Source organism: Chelonia mydas, chromosome 11 (genome assembly GCF_015237465.2).
Source record: "Chelonia mydas isolate rCheMyd1 chromosome 11, rCheMyd1.pri.v2, whole genome shotgun sequence".
Taxonomy (NCBI): Eukaryota; Metazoa; Chordata; order Testudines; family Cheloniidae; genus Chelonia; species Chelonia mydas.
This window is the reverse complement of record NC_051251.2, coordinates 43,880,899-43,897,344: the sequence shown is the minus strand read 5'-3', so window position 1 is coordinate 43,897,344 and position 16,446 is coordinate 43,880,899. Positions and strand designations below refer to the sequence as shown.

The following is a 16,446-nucleotide window of genomic DNA, read 5'->3' as shown; positions in this document are numbered from 1 at the left end:
AAAGGGGTTTACCCTTCCCTTTATATTTATGACAAAGCTGCACAAGACAGGAGCAGGTAACCACCCCGCTACACGCCACATTCTACAAGCCATTACCCTCTGATCCCACTGAGGGTTACCAAAAGAAACTACACCATCTGCTCAAGAAACTCCCTGAAAAAGCACAAGAACAAATCTGCACAGACACACCCCTAGAACCCCGACCAGGGGTATTCTATCTGCTACCCAAGATCCATAAACCTGGAAATCCTGGAAGCCCCATCATCTCAGGCATTGGCACCCTGACAGCAGGATTGTCTGGCTATGTAGACTCCCTCCTGAGGCCCTCTGCTACCAGCACTCCTAGCTATCTTTGAGACACCACTGACTTCCTGAGGAAACTACAATCCATCGGTGATCTTCCTGAAAACACCATCCTAGCCGCTATGGATGTAGAAGCCCTCTACACCAACATTCCACACAAAGATTATAGAATCATAGAATATCAGGGTTGGAAGGGACCTCAGGAGGTCATCTAGTCCAACCCCCTGCTCAAAGCAGGACCAATCCCCAACTAAATCATCCCAGCCAGGGCTTTGTCAAGCCTGACCTTAAAAACATCTAAGGAAGGAGATTCCAACACCTCCCTAGGTAACGCATTCCAGTGTTTCACCACCCTCCTAGTGAAAAAGTTTTTCCTAAGATCCAACCTAAACCTCCCCCACTGCAAATTGAGACCATTACTCCTTGTTCTGTCATCTGCTACTACTGAGAACAGTCTAGATCCATCCTCTTTGGAAGCCCCTTTCAGGTAATTGAAAGCAGCTATCAAATCTCCCCTCATTCTTCTCTTCCGCAGACTAAACAATCCCAGTTCCCTCAGCCTCTCCTCATAAGTCATATGTTCCAGTCCCCTAATCATTTTTGTTGCCCTCCGCTGGACGTTTTCCAATTTTTCCACATCCTTCTTGTAGTGTGGGGCCCAAAACTGGACACAGTACTCCAGATGAGGCCTCACCAATGTCGAATAGAGGGGAATGATCACGTGCCTCGATCTGCTGGCAATGCCCCTACTAATACATCCCAAAATGCCATTGGCCTCCTTGGCAACAGCGGCACACTGGTGACTCATATCCAGCTTCTCGTCCACTGTGACCCCTAGGTCCTTTTCTGCAGAACTGCTGCCTAGCCATTCGGTCCCTAGTCTGTAGCGGTGCATGGGATTCTTCCGTCCTAAGTGCAGGACTCTGCATTTGTCCTTGTTGAACCTCATCAGATTTCTTTTGGCCCAATCCTTTAATTTGTCTAGGTTCCTCTGTATCCTATCCCTACCTTCCAGCGTATCTACCTCTCTTCCCAGTTTAGTGTCATCTGCAAACTTGCTGAGGGTGCAATCCACACCATCCTCCAGATCATTAATGAAGATATTGAACAAAACCGGCCCAAGGACCGACCCTTGGGGCACTCCACTTGATACCGGCTGCCAACTAGACATGGAGCCATTGATCACTACCCGTTGAGCCTGACAATCTAGCCAGCTTTCTATCCACCTTATCGTCCATTCATCCAGCCCATACTTCTTTAACTTACTGGCAAGAATACTGTGGGAGACGGTGTCAAAAGCTTTGCTAAAGTCAAGGAACAACACGTCCACTGCTTTCCCCTCATCCACAGAACCAGTTATCTCGTCATAGAAGGCAATTAGATTAGTCAGGCATGACTTGCCCTTTGGTGAATCCATGCTGACTGTTCCTGATCACTTTCCTCTCCTCTAAGTGCTTCAGAATTGATTCCTTGAGGACCTGCTCCCTGATTTTTCCAGGGACTGAGGTGAGGCTGACTGGCCTGTAGTTCCTAGGATCCTCCTTCTTCCCTTTTTTAAAGATGGGCACTGCATTAGCCTTTTTCCAGTCATCCGGGACCTCCCCCGATCGCTATGAGTTTTCAAAGATAATGGCCAATGGCTCTGCAATCACATCCGCCAACTCCTTTAGCACTCTCAGATGCAGTGCATCCGGCCCCATGGACTTGTGCTCGTCCAGCTTTTCTAAATAGTCCCGAACCACTTCTTTCTTCACAGAGGGCTGGTCACCTTCTCCCCATGCTGTGCTGCCCAGTGCAGCAGTCTGGGAGCTGACCTTGTTCGTGAAGACAGAGGCAAAAAAAGCATTGAGTACATTAGCTTTTTCCACATCCTCTGTCATTAGGTTGCCTCCCTCATTCAGTAAGGGGCCCACACTTTCCTTGACTTTCTTCTTGTTGCTAACATACCTGTAGAAACCCTTCTTGTTACTCTCAACATCTCTTGCTAGCTGCAACTCCAGGTGTGATTTGGCCTTCCTGATTGCCCGAGCAATATTTTTATACTCTTCCCTGGTCATTTGTCCAATCTTCCACTTCTTGTAAACTTCTTTTTTGTGTTTAAGATCAGCAAGGATTTCACTGTTAAGCCAAGCTGGTCGCCCGCCATATTTACTATTCTTTCTACACATCGGGATGGTTTGTCCCTGTAACCTCAATAAGGATTCTTTAAAATACAGCCAGCTGTCCTGGACTCCTTTCCTCCTCATGTTATTCTCCCAGGGGATCCTGCCCATCAGATCCCTGAGGTTGTCAAAGTCTGCTTTTCTGAAGTCCAGGGTCTGTATTCTGCTGCTCTCCTTTCTTCCCTGTGTCAGGATCCTGAACTCGACCATCTCATGGTCACTGCCTCCCAGGTTCCCATCCACTTTTGCTTCCCCTACTAATTCTTCCTGGCTTGTGAGCAGCAGGTCAAGAAGAGCTCTGCCCCTAGTTGGTTCCTCCAACACTTGCACCAGGAAATTGTCCCCTACCCTTTCCAAAAACTTCCTGGATTGTCTGTGCACCGCTGTATTGCTCTCCCAGCAGATATCAGGGTGATTGAAGTCTCCCATGAGAACCAGGGCCTGCGATCTAGTAACTTCCGTAAGTTGCCGGAAGAAAGCCTCGTCCACCTCATCCCCCTGATCCGGTGCTCTATAGCAGACTCCCACCATGACATCACCCTTGTTGCTCACGCTTCTAAACTTAATCCAGAGACACTCAGGTTTTTCTGCAGTTTCATACCGGAGCTCTGAGCAGTCATACTGCTCTCTTACATACAATGCAACTCCCCCACCTTTTCTGCCCTGCCTGTCCTTCCTGAACAGTTTATATCCATCCATGACAGTACTCCAGTCATGTGAGTTATCCCACCAAGTCTCTGTTATTCCAGTCACATCATAATTCCTTGACTGTGCCAGGACTTCCAGTTCTCCCTGCTTGTTTCCCAGGCTTCTTGCATTTGTGTATGGGCACTTGAGATAACTTGCTGTTTGTCCTGCTTTCTTAGTATGAGGCAGGAGCCCTCCTCTTTTGCATTCTCCTGCTCGTGCTTCCTCCCGGTATCCCACTTCCCCACTTACTTCAGGGCTTTGGTCTCCTTCCCCCGGTGAACCTAGTTTAAAGCCCTCCTCACTAGGTTAGCCAGTCTGCTTGCGAAGATGCTCTTCCCTCTCTTCGTTAGGTGGAGCCGGTCTCTGCCTAGCACTCCTCCTTCTTGGAACACCATCCCATGGTCAAAGAATCCAAAGCCTTCTCTCCGACACCAGTTGCATAGCCATTCGTTGACTTTCACAGTTCGACGGTCTGTACCCAGGCCTTTTCCGTCCACGGGGAGGATGGACGAGAACACCACTTGCGCTCAAACTCCTTTATCCTTCTTCCCAGAGCCACGTAGTCCGCAGTGATCCGCTCAAGGTCATTCTTGGCAGTATGATTGGTGCCCACATGGAGAAGCAGGAATGGGTAGCGATCTGAGGGCTTGATGAGTCTTGGCAGTCTCTCCGTCACATCGTGAATCCTAGCTCCTGGCAAGCAGCAGACTTCTTGGTTTTCCCGGTCGGAGAGATAGATAGATAGATAGATAACTTAGTCCCCCTGAGAAGAGAGTCCCCGACCACCATCACCCGTCTCCTTCTCTTCGGAGCGGTGGTCGTGGAACCCCCATCCCTAGGACAGTGCATCTCATGCCTTCCAATCGGCAGAGTCTCCTTCTGTTCCCTTCCCTCAGATGTATCATCTAGTCCACTCTCTGCATTAGTACCTGTGGAGAGAACATGAAAACGGTTGCTTACCTCTATCTGCGCTGCTGGTACATGGATGCTCCCCTTTCCTCTTCTGGAGGTCACATGCTGCCAAATTTCTTCACCTTCCTCCTGTCCCTGCTGCACAGCCTGCTCTGAATCTACAGAACATTGTGCCCATAGAAGCATATCCTGACGTCTGTCCAGGAAATCTTCAGTTTCTCTTATGCAACGTATGGTCGATACTTGTTTCTCCAGACCTTGGACCTGCTCTTCCAATATGGAGACCAGCTTGCACTTTGTACAGACAAAGTCGCTTCTGTCCTGTGGAAGAAAGACAAACATGGCACATCCAGTGCAGGTCACAACAGCTGAACACTCCCCATCCATATTAACCTTCCTTCTACGAGTTTCCTCAGGAGGTGTAGTAACTACTCAGAGAAGCCGGCAAGATGTAAGCCTCAGTGGGCGAACTCCTGGGCGAACTCCCTCTTTTAGTCTCTCTGCTGTTCGCCGCTCAGCTGGTTCGCAGCTGACTGGCTTTTTATAATAGTCACGCCCACTCAAGGCTAACCTGGAACAAAGCGCTCCCAATTCACACTTTTCAAACAAACAACCAGTCAAGCACACGGTCAAACTGTCCCCACAACAGACACTCAGATACTCACCAACACAGCCTCCCTAATGCAGCCCTTAGCGTACCTCCTCTCAGACAGATCCCAGGCAAACTCCCTCTGTTAGCCTCTCTGCTGTTTGCCGCTCAGCTGGTTCGCACTACAAGCCGTCAGGAACAGTATCCTAGATAATGTCACAGCAAACCTGGTGGCTGAACTTTGTGACTTTGTCCTCACCCATAACTATTTCACATTTGGGGACAATGTATACCTTCAAGTCAGTGGCACTGCTTTGGGTACCTGCATGGCCCCACAGTATGCCAACATTTTTATGGCTGACTTAGAGCAACGCTACCTCAGCTCTCGTCTCCTAATGCCTCTACTGTACCATTTTTCTTAATTTTGTAGAGACCTGATTCTTAAGCAATGTATTCTTTAAGCAATTTATTTATTCTTTTTAATAATACAATATGTATGACATATTCCATAATATTATATAATAACACTTTTGTTCTGGGAAAATATCCATTTAAAAGAGAAAAGAGATACACTTGACACTTCCCAGGATTGAGCCTTTAGTATTTTCCTGGGACTGAGGCTATGCAAATTTCTCCTTTCTCTGAGCTTTGACACATATTTTACAATACTAGGTGAAGTGAAATTAAGTCAATGTTGTAATAATTAAAAAAATCTTTAGTGATAGATTTCTTGTTACTACATTAGCTTGCAATATTTCTCTTGATGGGGGAAAATAGTTGATTAATTTCTTGAAAAAACTGACATTCGCATTCTTCGCTATATATTGTTTTATTTATAATATTGTAGTTGATCCAGATTTCTGTTTCTATTTGGAATCACATTAATAGTTGTCTTCATGGAGTAAAGGGATCCAGAAAACTAAGAAATACGAGGACCAAGATTTTCAGGAGTGACTAGTGATGTTTGGGTGCCTTGAAGGGGCCTGATTTTCAGGGGGCTTTACTCAGCACTTGCTGAAAACCCCTTAAACACATTTAAGATTTTTCAGGTTGGGTAACAAAAAGTGATGCGCCTAAACTACTGGTTGTTTTTTAAAGCCTCATCCAGAGTGTTCAATAAATTCACAATTTCTGATAACCAGCGACTTGATCCTGCAACCCTCTCACTCGCATGAACGGTACTTACATGAGTAATCCTGTTGAAGACACTGGGTGAAATCCTGGCTTTAGGGAAGTCAATGGTAGTTTTGCCATTGACTTCACTGGGGCAAGGATTTTACCCAGTGAGAGTATTCATGCAAGTGATGGTTTCTGGAATTAGAAAAGGGCTTACGGGAGAGGGCCCTGGTATAACAGCTCTTTCACCATGATCAAGACTAGGGGCTTGTCTAAACAAACACTTCAGCTTGTGGCAAGAGGGGATTCAAAGCAGGGTAGATCAAGGTGCATGAGGGAACTTTGAGCGTTTGGCAGCAGAGTGCACATGATCACTTACTGTGGGATAGGCTAATGTGATAGACTCAAACCCAGTTTGGTGTGAACTAAGTGTTAATTTAGATAAGTCCAGAGATTTCTGAGATAGATGTTCTGATAGTTGCCTATTATTCTGTGGCGGATGTCATTTAGCAGTTTGTTATGGCTATAGATAATTCTGATGTTAAAATGACTATACATGGTGGGCTTTCAAGCAACATTGATTGTATTCTTTTCTTCCCTTGCTGTGCCTTTGTGATAGTTTCAAAGACAGTATGGAGAAATCATCATCTTATTCTGACTGGCTAATAAATAATAGCATTGCTGAGCTAGTAGCTTCCACGGGTCTTCCAGTGAACATCAGTGATGCATATCAGGATCCTCGCTTTGACGCTGAAGTAAGATTTCTTAAAAATGTAAATATACTGTCATATTTTTGCAGTTCAGAATAATAAAAGTCAAGCAAGTCCAAATGAATATAAAAACATAAGCACATTTGTTCCACATTATTTTTTTCTGTCCAGTATGTCCTCTATTTGTCCTAGCAGCAGCAGCAGCATGGCTCGAAGCAATAATCACTTGTGACAGAAAGATAGCAAAGGCAGTTTTATCTTGGGATACAGCACTGTTCCTCCTTATACGTATAGGCAATTATTTAACCTATCTGTGCCTCATTTTTCCAATCAGTAAACTGGGGATAATGATGCCTTCCTTTAGGAAGTGCTTTGAGATCTATGAAAGCTAATTATTGTTGAAAATTCTACCACTGATAGTTCTTTATGTTCCCCATTAAGCAGAATCATAGCTGGTAGCTATCGGAGATATTGGGACTATACACTGAATGTAAACAGGAGCTGCAATAATATGATCTCAAAAGACAAACAGGTTTTGTGGTCCTACTTAACAAACCAAAATGTTATTCCAGTATGTTTTTACAAATAAAATATACACACTGGGCTAATTTTTTCCTCTTAGAAACTTGCATGCAACTTCCAGTGAAGCCAATGGGAGTTGTATGCGCATATCCTAGAGCACAGTTTCACCTGCTGGGGTTGGGGAACAGGCAGCAAGCACCACTTTTGACAGATATTGTCATCACTGGGTTACTTTCCTAAGTTTGACAGGACCTAAGAACAAACCTGTCCCCTGAATGGATTATTCCTGCTTACTGGACTGGGAATCCTAGGAGTTTTGGCTCACAGAGTTTCACAATGATCAAACCCTCCTTTCTGGGCAGACAGGTGGTTTTGTCCCACTATGGAATTGATGGGTGTTTGGCCCACAAACTTTCCTGAGAGCCCACAGAGATGAGGGCCATCCAAACAGTGATCTTGGGCTTCTGCACTACTTCCCAGCCCCATTGGCCTAAGCAGAGCAGTGTTTCTACAGGAGCTGTTCTGATGCTCTCAAGCCTCATTCAGTGGTGATGGAACTGACATAAATAGATGCCTGTGGGGTGGGGATTAGTTAATGCTAAGACCCCTAATGAAACTGGTTGTGGGAATAGCAGCTTACCTCCTGGCCTGGTCAAAGGCCAGTCCCTGCAAAACACCCACAGAGGCCAAGAGGGTCAGTGCTTCCCACTTCTGCTCTATCCCACTCAGACTAGCTGCTTTTTGCATGCTTTCACTGGCAGAGAAGAGGGCAGGCATTATGTGTGTGCAGATTGTTTCTGAGGACCAAGTCCTGTCAGTACTGGGGGAGGGGGATAAGCCCCTGCCCATCCCTTGGGAACAATAAGCCATCAATTCCATGGTCCTAATTTTTCCAGAGATGCTGAACACCTACAATTCTAATGGAAGTCAATGGGAGCTGCAAGTGCTGAGTATCTCTGAAAATCAGGCCTCCATTTCCACAACTCACAAATCATAACTCAGTTTCCACTCCACATAGGGAATGCTTCGGCTCGGAGTTTTCTTGTTATTGGTTGAGTTGCAATATAGAAAATCCTTTTCTGGTATATACTCACATAGGGTTCTGACAATGTCAGATTTGGAATATTTCAAGTTATCATTCCAGTCTCAGCTTGAAATTTAAACAACTGGGTCACAGGGAGCTATGGACAGAGGGGCAAATTCCACCCTGAATTGTATCCCTTACAACACCATTACTTTAGTGGACTTGCCTGGGGGCTGGACAATGGGTTTACAGTAAGCCAGTGCACAATTCTAGCCAGTGAGTCTATTAAACTATATTACTACAATGAGCACATTTTCAAAGCACCTTCCATTTTGACGGTTTCCATTGGTTCCAGTGGTACTCCTCATTTTGTGTATAGGGAAGAGCTCTCAAACCAGCAGAATCTGTCAAAACAGAAAAGTACTTAGAGTGTGCACCCACTGCACTCGTTTATGGGGAAATTATGCTATTCAGAATTTCAGAGAGTACAATTAATGCTTGGCAAATATTTCCTGTCAAAGAGAGATGCTGAAGTAAAACATGTCATCATATCATTGACGTGTCTGCAGTCATATTTTTAATATGCCATGTTCTGATTAATAATGCAGCCATCTCATATTTGTTTCAAACTTACTTAAAGTCTATGCCAGTAAGAGATACTGACTAACATATAGGGAAAGAATCATGCAAATTACCAAATATAAAGGGCAATAATTATTTTCTGTTGGTATTGTCATAAAAATTTCATTCACAATGCCAGTTGTTATAAACAATGATTTCTGGAGACTATCAAGTATATTAAAAAAAAAGGACACCATCACTCCTTATTACTAAAATAAAACATGCCCTTGTATTTGTAATCACATTCTATTGTTCTGTCTCTACTACTGTTACAAAAACTCTCTTTCCTCCACACTAATTTTTATTTTTAAATGAAATTCTGATGCTTCATTGTCAAATTACTTTCACTGAACATTTAGTACTGAGGTATTTTCATTAAGCTTATTTTAAGATCTGCATCAAGATCTGCAAAAACTCAGACAGGGTTTTTGAGAGGGTTTGGAAAGGCTGCTGGTGATCTGAGTTCAGTGCGTTGCACATATTCCTTCTTCCGCTTAAATATAATTACCCATTTCTTCACAGAAGAGCCATAAGACTAAAAGGGCTATGTCCTATCATAGATTTTATGTGGGACTCCCCATTGATTTCAGTCAGGAGTTCCATATATGTATCGATGGCAAGATAGGACTCTAATAGTAAACTGAATTGCTTCACACTCTTCCAGGTGGCAGTTCCCTCAAGTCCTCAGTTGGAGGTCATTATAGAATCGGTATACAGCTGCTCACATTGCAGCCTTTGGAACTGCAGCATCTGAGAAGGCATCTGTTCCCAGTACATTGCTTCCTTACAGAATTGTAACCTTTGCTCCTCAAACTCCTCTTATCTGTAGTCTGTCACCATTTTCCCTGTTGTGGGTTTTACAATAGTACCAGCAGCACCTCCTGATCTCTACCTTTGGCTGGGAGCTACAGCCTCTCTCAGCCCACCCTGTTCACCCCCTTCAACCTCTCTTCAGAGTTTGAAGAATCACTTGCCTCCTTTGGGACATCTTGCAGCACTAATGCCAAAGAACAACACAGAAAATGGAGAATCCATGGCATTAAAAGTACATTGCAAAGCTTCATATCACAGTATATTACCTTTAAACAAGCGGGGAGGCGAAAGGTCTTTTCTGAATTATAGGTGACATCTACATAGGAAACCTCACCTCCTAATTTTTGATCACAGCCCTCAGTTCCTCCTGAAACTTGCCTTCTTCTCCTACCCAATTCCCAGCTCACTTCTTGCCTTACCTTTGCAAATCTTAAACTATATGTCCCCTCTCTTGCTTATTGGCTGTTTTTGAAACCCAACATCAGAGTAACCTTTCGGGAAGAGCACCACACCTCTCTTCTGAACCCATTTGGCAAGTGATTCATATTCCCTTTCCTAAGCCACCAATATATTTGACCCATGAGTGATTTCCTCTTGGTATAGCCCTTCCTTGAAACTGTTGTATTCAGCTATTATCCAAATGACTGGGCATTATACTAATCACGTTTAGTCCTTAGTTCAAATCAAGAACCAAACATTGTAAGCTCTCTGAGGCAAGCACTGTGTTTTTATATATGTTAAGACAGTTTCTAGTACAGGCCCTGATTCAGCCAATACTTTGGGCCAAGTCCTGCTTGCTTTACTCATGCAAGTAATCCTACTATAGATTAGGCATCAATAGGAGTTTTGCCTGAATAAGGCCTGCAGGATTTGACCCATGTGGAATTAAACTAATTTGTAACTATGAACTTGTTGAAGTCCTCCTTGATGTTACTATTAGCAGGACATCAGAGGACTATAATTAGCTTACCTGCATACTGTACTGATGGCTAAAGTTCTCATTTTTTACATCCTAGGCTGACCAGTTTTCTGGCTTTCACATAAGGTCTGTTCTTTGTGTTCCTATATGGAATAGCAATCACCAAATAATTGGTAAGATATTTCATATAACTAAGTTCAGCATTATTGTGCTCATATGAATTTACTTCTGTTTTTTTAATTTTGTTCCTTTTTCTTCTGTTTCCCAGCTGAATATGGTTAAGCAGTTACGATACCAAGGAGGCATACTCAGTATCCAAAAAGAAACATTTTTTGACTTGGATACTGCATGGACTGTTTTTCAGCTTTCATATTGGTTCATTGTTATATTACTTGAAATAATAATCCCTTTGTTAACACTTCAAGGTGAAAGAGATGAAAACTGATCGGTTCCTTCAACAATTTTCATGAAAACTTTTGTATCATTATTGCGCTGCTGGCGCTACCCATAAGCAGACTCAGCAATTGCTTAGTGCCCCCAGCAGCTCAAGGGGCTCCCCTATTTGCTGTTTTAGTATTTTTTTGGGGGGGAGAATAGTCCTGCTTAGGGCCCCCAATGGGCTAACACCTCCTCTGCCATATTGAGAAATCATTCAAGGGCCTCCGTTTTGTGTGCACAGTTCGGGCAATTGTTGGTCTGATCCTGAAAGGTGCTCCATGGAGTCTGTAAGGATTAGACAAATAATTACCTGATTTTTTTCACACAAAAAGGGAGGCCCTCTAAAATTATGGGGCTATAAATTGTCACAGCTCAACTGAAGTCAATGCAGCGATGACTGTTTACAGCAGCTGAGGATCTGGCCCATGGCCCCATATGTTATGGCAGGTAATCAAATAGAGTTGAGAGTGGTAAGTACGTTGCAGATGTGATGTGCACTCATCACATCACAGGACCAGGCTTTGTCTGCTTAACTAACCAATACAAACATAGTAATTGTGCCTTTTAAAACCTGTGGTTCATGATGTTTGTTGCATAGAAAGAGGCAAAAGAGAAATTCACTGATACATTTTACAATATTTTGTAAGGGCTATAAGTAAGTAGAAAGAATAGTCTTTCACAAAGGAATTCAATATTGACTCATGTAGAGCCACCAGCTTTGAATAGTTTTTCCCTACAAGTTGCTTGATAGAATTGGGTATTTATTGACTCAGCAAATGGTTGGGCCAGTTTTGGGGGGAAAGAGACTCGTATATATGGGTCATTGTAAATTAGCTAGGAGTTAAGAATGAAGGCACTGATTCAGCAAGTGACATAGGCATGTGCCCTGAAATCTTTGGGACTACTTATGTGCCTAAAGGTTATCAAATACTTAAGTACATTGCTAAATCAGGGTCTTAATCTCTCACACAAAGCATTGAGTAATACGATGTAGACTGCCAATATTATACTTGCACAACAGAAAAAAAACAGCTAACGGTAGTAAACTGAATCACGTCATCAAAACATACAATGAGACTTTCAGACATTACTGTTTGCTTACTATTTTTAATAATAAATGATTTGGAGTTTTGCTTTACAGGTGGAAAAAAATTGTAATTAGTAATGAACAGAATTTCTGCATTATGAATTAATATACATTAAAAGCTTTGTCTTTTAACTTTCTAAAGGGGTAGCTCAAGTGTTGAACAGGCTTGATGGGAAACCTTTTGATGATGCTGATCAGCGATTATTTGAGGTAAGATGTACTTAACTTTGCAACAATTCTGTACTCTGCCAGTATAAAATCTATATTTCCCGGTACTGAGTGTTGTTTAAGCCTAACTTGCAAGGAAAAGGCTTGCATTGTCTATATTCCTTATCAGCAGATTCTTCATTGATACATTTGGATTCTAGCTTATTATAAGTGACAGCTGTTTGAGAGATGTCACCACTCCATGCCCTGTTTCATCTTTCTCACCATTAATTAACAAACAGAAAAAAGATCTTATTCTGACCCTGATCTGGAATGGAATAGGATAAAACTAGAGACAGATTCCGAGCTACAAAGTTGGAATCCTGATATGAATTTCTCCAAAAATTGGGGAGTTCAGACATTAGGTTTGGCACATTTATAAACAAAAAATAAATAAGATGAAGGATTAAAAACCATCGTTACCTGATTGTATTTAAATTGGATAATTATTTAACTATCCTCTTGAGCATTTCTCAGATCTAGTTTCTTTGTTTCCTATAAGTAGCAATTGTAACTTTTCACTATAGGAGTGCCATGCATAAGTGTTTTGGTATGTTTGTGGCCAAATTCGGAGGAGATATAATGTATGTGTGTGTATTGCTGTAGCATTCAGATGCTCCATTCAGGACCAGAGTCCCGTTGCACTTTGACCTATACAAAGACACAGGACAACATGGCTTGTTACATGGATGTAGGTTTTTTGATCACACAATTACTTAAAAATACGAGATTAGCTTTCTGCATTTTTTTTTAATGTGGGATAATATTTTATGGAAATTGCACCCAAAAGTACTTTGTCAGTCTTCCCGTCCCTATTCAATACTGGGAGGGATGACAAACATGGCATATATGGTTTTGCACACCATATATGGTTATATATTGCATATTTGTCAGTGATGGTTCGCTTAACGCCAAATCTTGGTCCAGTTGGCAAGACTCCAAGTAAGAGTGAAATTTGGCCCATATTATGTCAAGAGTTTACTCATTTTAGCTTGAGAAATAGGCCAGGTGTTATATTTGGTGCTCCTCTCGTAAAGCAGGCTGTTTTGAAATTACAATTACCTAAACAGATTCTTCTCATAATTATTTATCTTATAGAACAGCTTTACTGACCTGTATTCTCCAGCTAGTATGCCCTTAACTAAATACAATTATTTCCATAATGTACCTGTTTTCTAGTTTACTCCTCATCCTATTGTTTCAAACATCTAAAACAGCATTCATCTTTGTGTTGGTATTTTAAATGAATTCTTTCTTGTTAGGCTTTTGTTATTTTTTGTGGCCTGGGCATCAACAACACAATAATGTATGACCAAGTGAAGAAATCTTGGGCAAAGCAATCTGTGGCTCTTGATGTAAGTATATGATCAAAGTATTTAAACACTCTCTGTAAATCATTTTTGTCATAAACATATCATACATAAAAGGTCATTCTGCTGCAGAATTTATCACAGTGAACTTTGTAGTTAGCCTCATTTTCTAAATACAGTATACAGTTCTGTCTGCTTAGAATTCTCATTTCAGTAAAATAACATTGAAGAGGAGATTATGTGGGGTACATTTATTATAATGAACCTAATCTTCAGTTTGTTTAAATTAGTGTTGCTCAGGAGGATGTCGCAGTTGCAATGTACATATACTAGCTAAGTATTGAGCTGATAATGGCATACAGTTGTGTTGTGATTCACAGAAGTAAAAAAGGAGCTTACCGTCTAAATCAGACAAACCCAGGAAATGGTGTTAAAGGAAGGGGGAGAGAAAGGAGAAAACATTTTAAAAAATAATAAAAGTAATGAGAGTCATGTTATGTTGTGAATGAAGCCTATATATTCCCATCCAGTGAGGAGAGAAATAAATAGCACCAAAGTAGCAGTCACCTGTAGGAAGTAAGGTGAAAAAAAGTGAGTTTTGAGCAGGGATTTGAAAAAAGAGAGTGAAGATCCTTGGGACACTGGAAAAGGGATGTTAAGTATACACGTGGGGTGGAGGTGGAGGGGAAATGTCAGGATTTCTTTGTTTTACTTCCAGTCCACAGTTGGATCAGAAGAGTGCAGTTACTGAACATTTGTAGAACTTGATATATCACCCAATTGTGGGTGGTTTTTTGTTTTTAAACTTATTGTATGTAATGAAAGAGGCAGAGCAACTAGGGAAAATTCTGAAGGGAACAGCTGAGGTGTCATATATATCATTAGTATTTTTAGCTTCATGAGGCAAAATCTGTAGAAATCTTTCTTTCACAGTTATATCCATTATTGGAATAAAGTGAGGGCCTGCCAGAGCTGAGGTCTGGTACTTCAAGGAAACCGTATTTTCTCTGCTAAAAGTCAAGGCTAACCAATAATGAAAACTCTCTCTAGTTCTGCTACTTGGATTCCAACACTGCATGTTACAGTATCTCATAACACAACTGCCTTTAACGAGTAAGGGGGCCAGAGCGCTATCACAGAACTTTGCAAGTTGCAGAGCAGTCAACCTAAAATTGTGGAAAAGGTGTCTCTTTCTTTTCTTGTCCATTACTTCTCATAAAAAGACACTCTTATGGAAAAGTCCATACCCATGCTAGGCTGAGAGCTCACATGAATAGCATGGGCAGTGGTAAGTGGCGGCACAGTTTAGCCACGCCAAGTACCTACCCTGTTTCCAGGCACGTTTGTTCTCAGCCCACACCCAGCTCATCTGCATTGCCACTGCTTGTGCTACTGTGGCTACATTGTTATTTGCACTTGTACTAGCTCGATGAGAGCTAGTATGAGCATGTGTACGCAAGCTGGGAATCACACCCCTAGTTCACAGTGTAGACATAGCTTTAGAATGATTAAGGATAAAACCATCAAGGTTCTGTAGAAAATAATCTAAAGTCTATAGCATGTCAAAAAGAATTATGTCCTCTCTGTAGTCTTTTTAGAAACATTCTGTGGAATTCTGTAGCAGAATACAATTCTTTATTAAATTCTATATGATGGTTAAATCCTACTCACCACAAAAAAACAAACAAACCACTGTTGAAGACTACCATTCTCTATTAAATTCTGTGGATTTTAAGAGTAGGGCTGTCAATTAATCGCAGTTAACTCACACGATTAATTGCACTGTTAAACAATAGAATATCCGTTGAAATTTATTAAATATTTTTGGATGTTTTTCTACATTTTCAAATATATTGATTTCTATTACAACTCAGAATACAAAGTGTACAGTGCTCACTTTATATTATTATTTTTGTTGACAAATATTTGCACTGTAAAAATGATAAAAGAAATAGTATTTTTCAATTCACCTCATACAAGTACTGTAGTACAATCTCTTTATCGTGAAAGTGTAACTTACAAATGTAGATTTTTTTTGTTACATAACTGCACTCAAAAATAAAAACAATATAAAACTTTAGAGCCTGCAAGTCCACTCTGTCCTACTTCTTGTTCAGCCAATCGCTCAGACAAACAAGTTTGGTTACAATTTGCAGGAGATAATGCTGCCTGCTTCTTGTTTACAATGTCACCTGAAAGTGAGAACAGGCATTCGCATGGCACTTTTGTAGCTGTTGTCACAAGATATTTATATGCCAGATGCGCTAAAGATTCATATGTCCCTTCATGCTTCAACCACCATTTCAGAGGACATACATTCATGCTGATGACCAGTTCTGCTTGATAATGATCCAAAGCAGAGCAGACCAATGCATGTTCGTTTTCATCATCTGAGTCAGATGCCACCAGCAGAAGGTTGATTTTCTTTTTTGGTGTTTCGGGTTTTTTTACAGTGCAAATATTTGTAATCAAAATAAATATAAAGTGAGCACTGTACACTTTGTATTCTGTGTTCTAATTGAAATCAATATATTTGAAAATGTAGAGAACATCCAAAAATATTTAAATAAATGGTATTCTATTATTGTTTAACTGTGTGATTAATTACGTGATTAATTGTGATTAATTTTTTTAATTGCGTGATTAATCGCGATTAATTTTTTTAAATCACTTGACAGCTCTATTTAAGAGTAATTATGTAAAAAGTCTACCACGAACTGCACACATTGGCTTCTTTCACAAAGAAACAAAGCTTTAAAGCTGGTCATATAGACGTCCTCTGCTGCTCCTAAAGCTATGAATGCAGTGTTGGGGTAGCTGTGTGTCTATTTGACATTCAGAATGACAGCACTATAAATGAGGATTACTTTTTAAATGTTCCTGCTGTTTTTAAGACACTTCTTAAAAATTGGATGATATAGTTATGATGTAATCAGAAGCCTATATAGTTTTCTAGCACAATGTAGATCTGATTCAATTACAGCTATGAAATAGAAAGAACTCTTTTTTCATGAGGGTCTGAT

At 41.3% G+C, this 16,446-nt stretch overlaps 1 protein-coding gene across 4 annotated transcripts in view; it reads left to right on the top strand.

Annotated features, from left to right (window-relative positions):
* The window catches only part of PDE11A (phosphodiesterase 11A), a 226,144-nt gene that overhangs the window by 120,550 nt on the left and 89,148 nt on the right, over positions 1–16,446 (top strand). For all 4 annotated transcript variants that reach the window (XM_043524765.1, XM_043524766.1, XM_043524767.1 and 1 more), the window contains 4 exons: positions 6,392–6,527; positions 10,479–10,554; positions 12,049–12,116; positions 13,376–13,468. In XM_043524765.1, the coding sequence (XP_043380700.1) occupies positions 6,392–6,527; positions 10,479–10,554; positions 12,049–12,116; positions 13,376–13,468 (373 nt within the window). The remainder of the gene's footprint in view (positions 1–6,391; positions 6,528–10,478; positions 10,555–12,048; positions 12,117–13,375; positions 13,469–16,446) is intronic.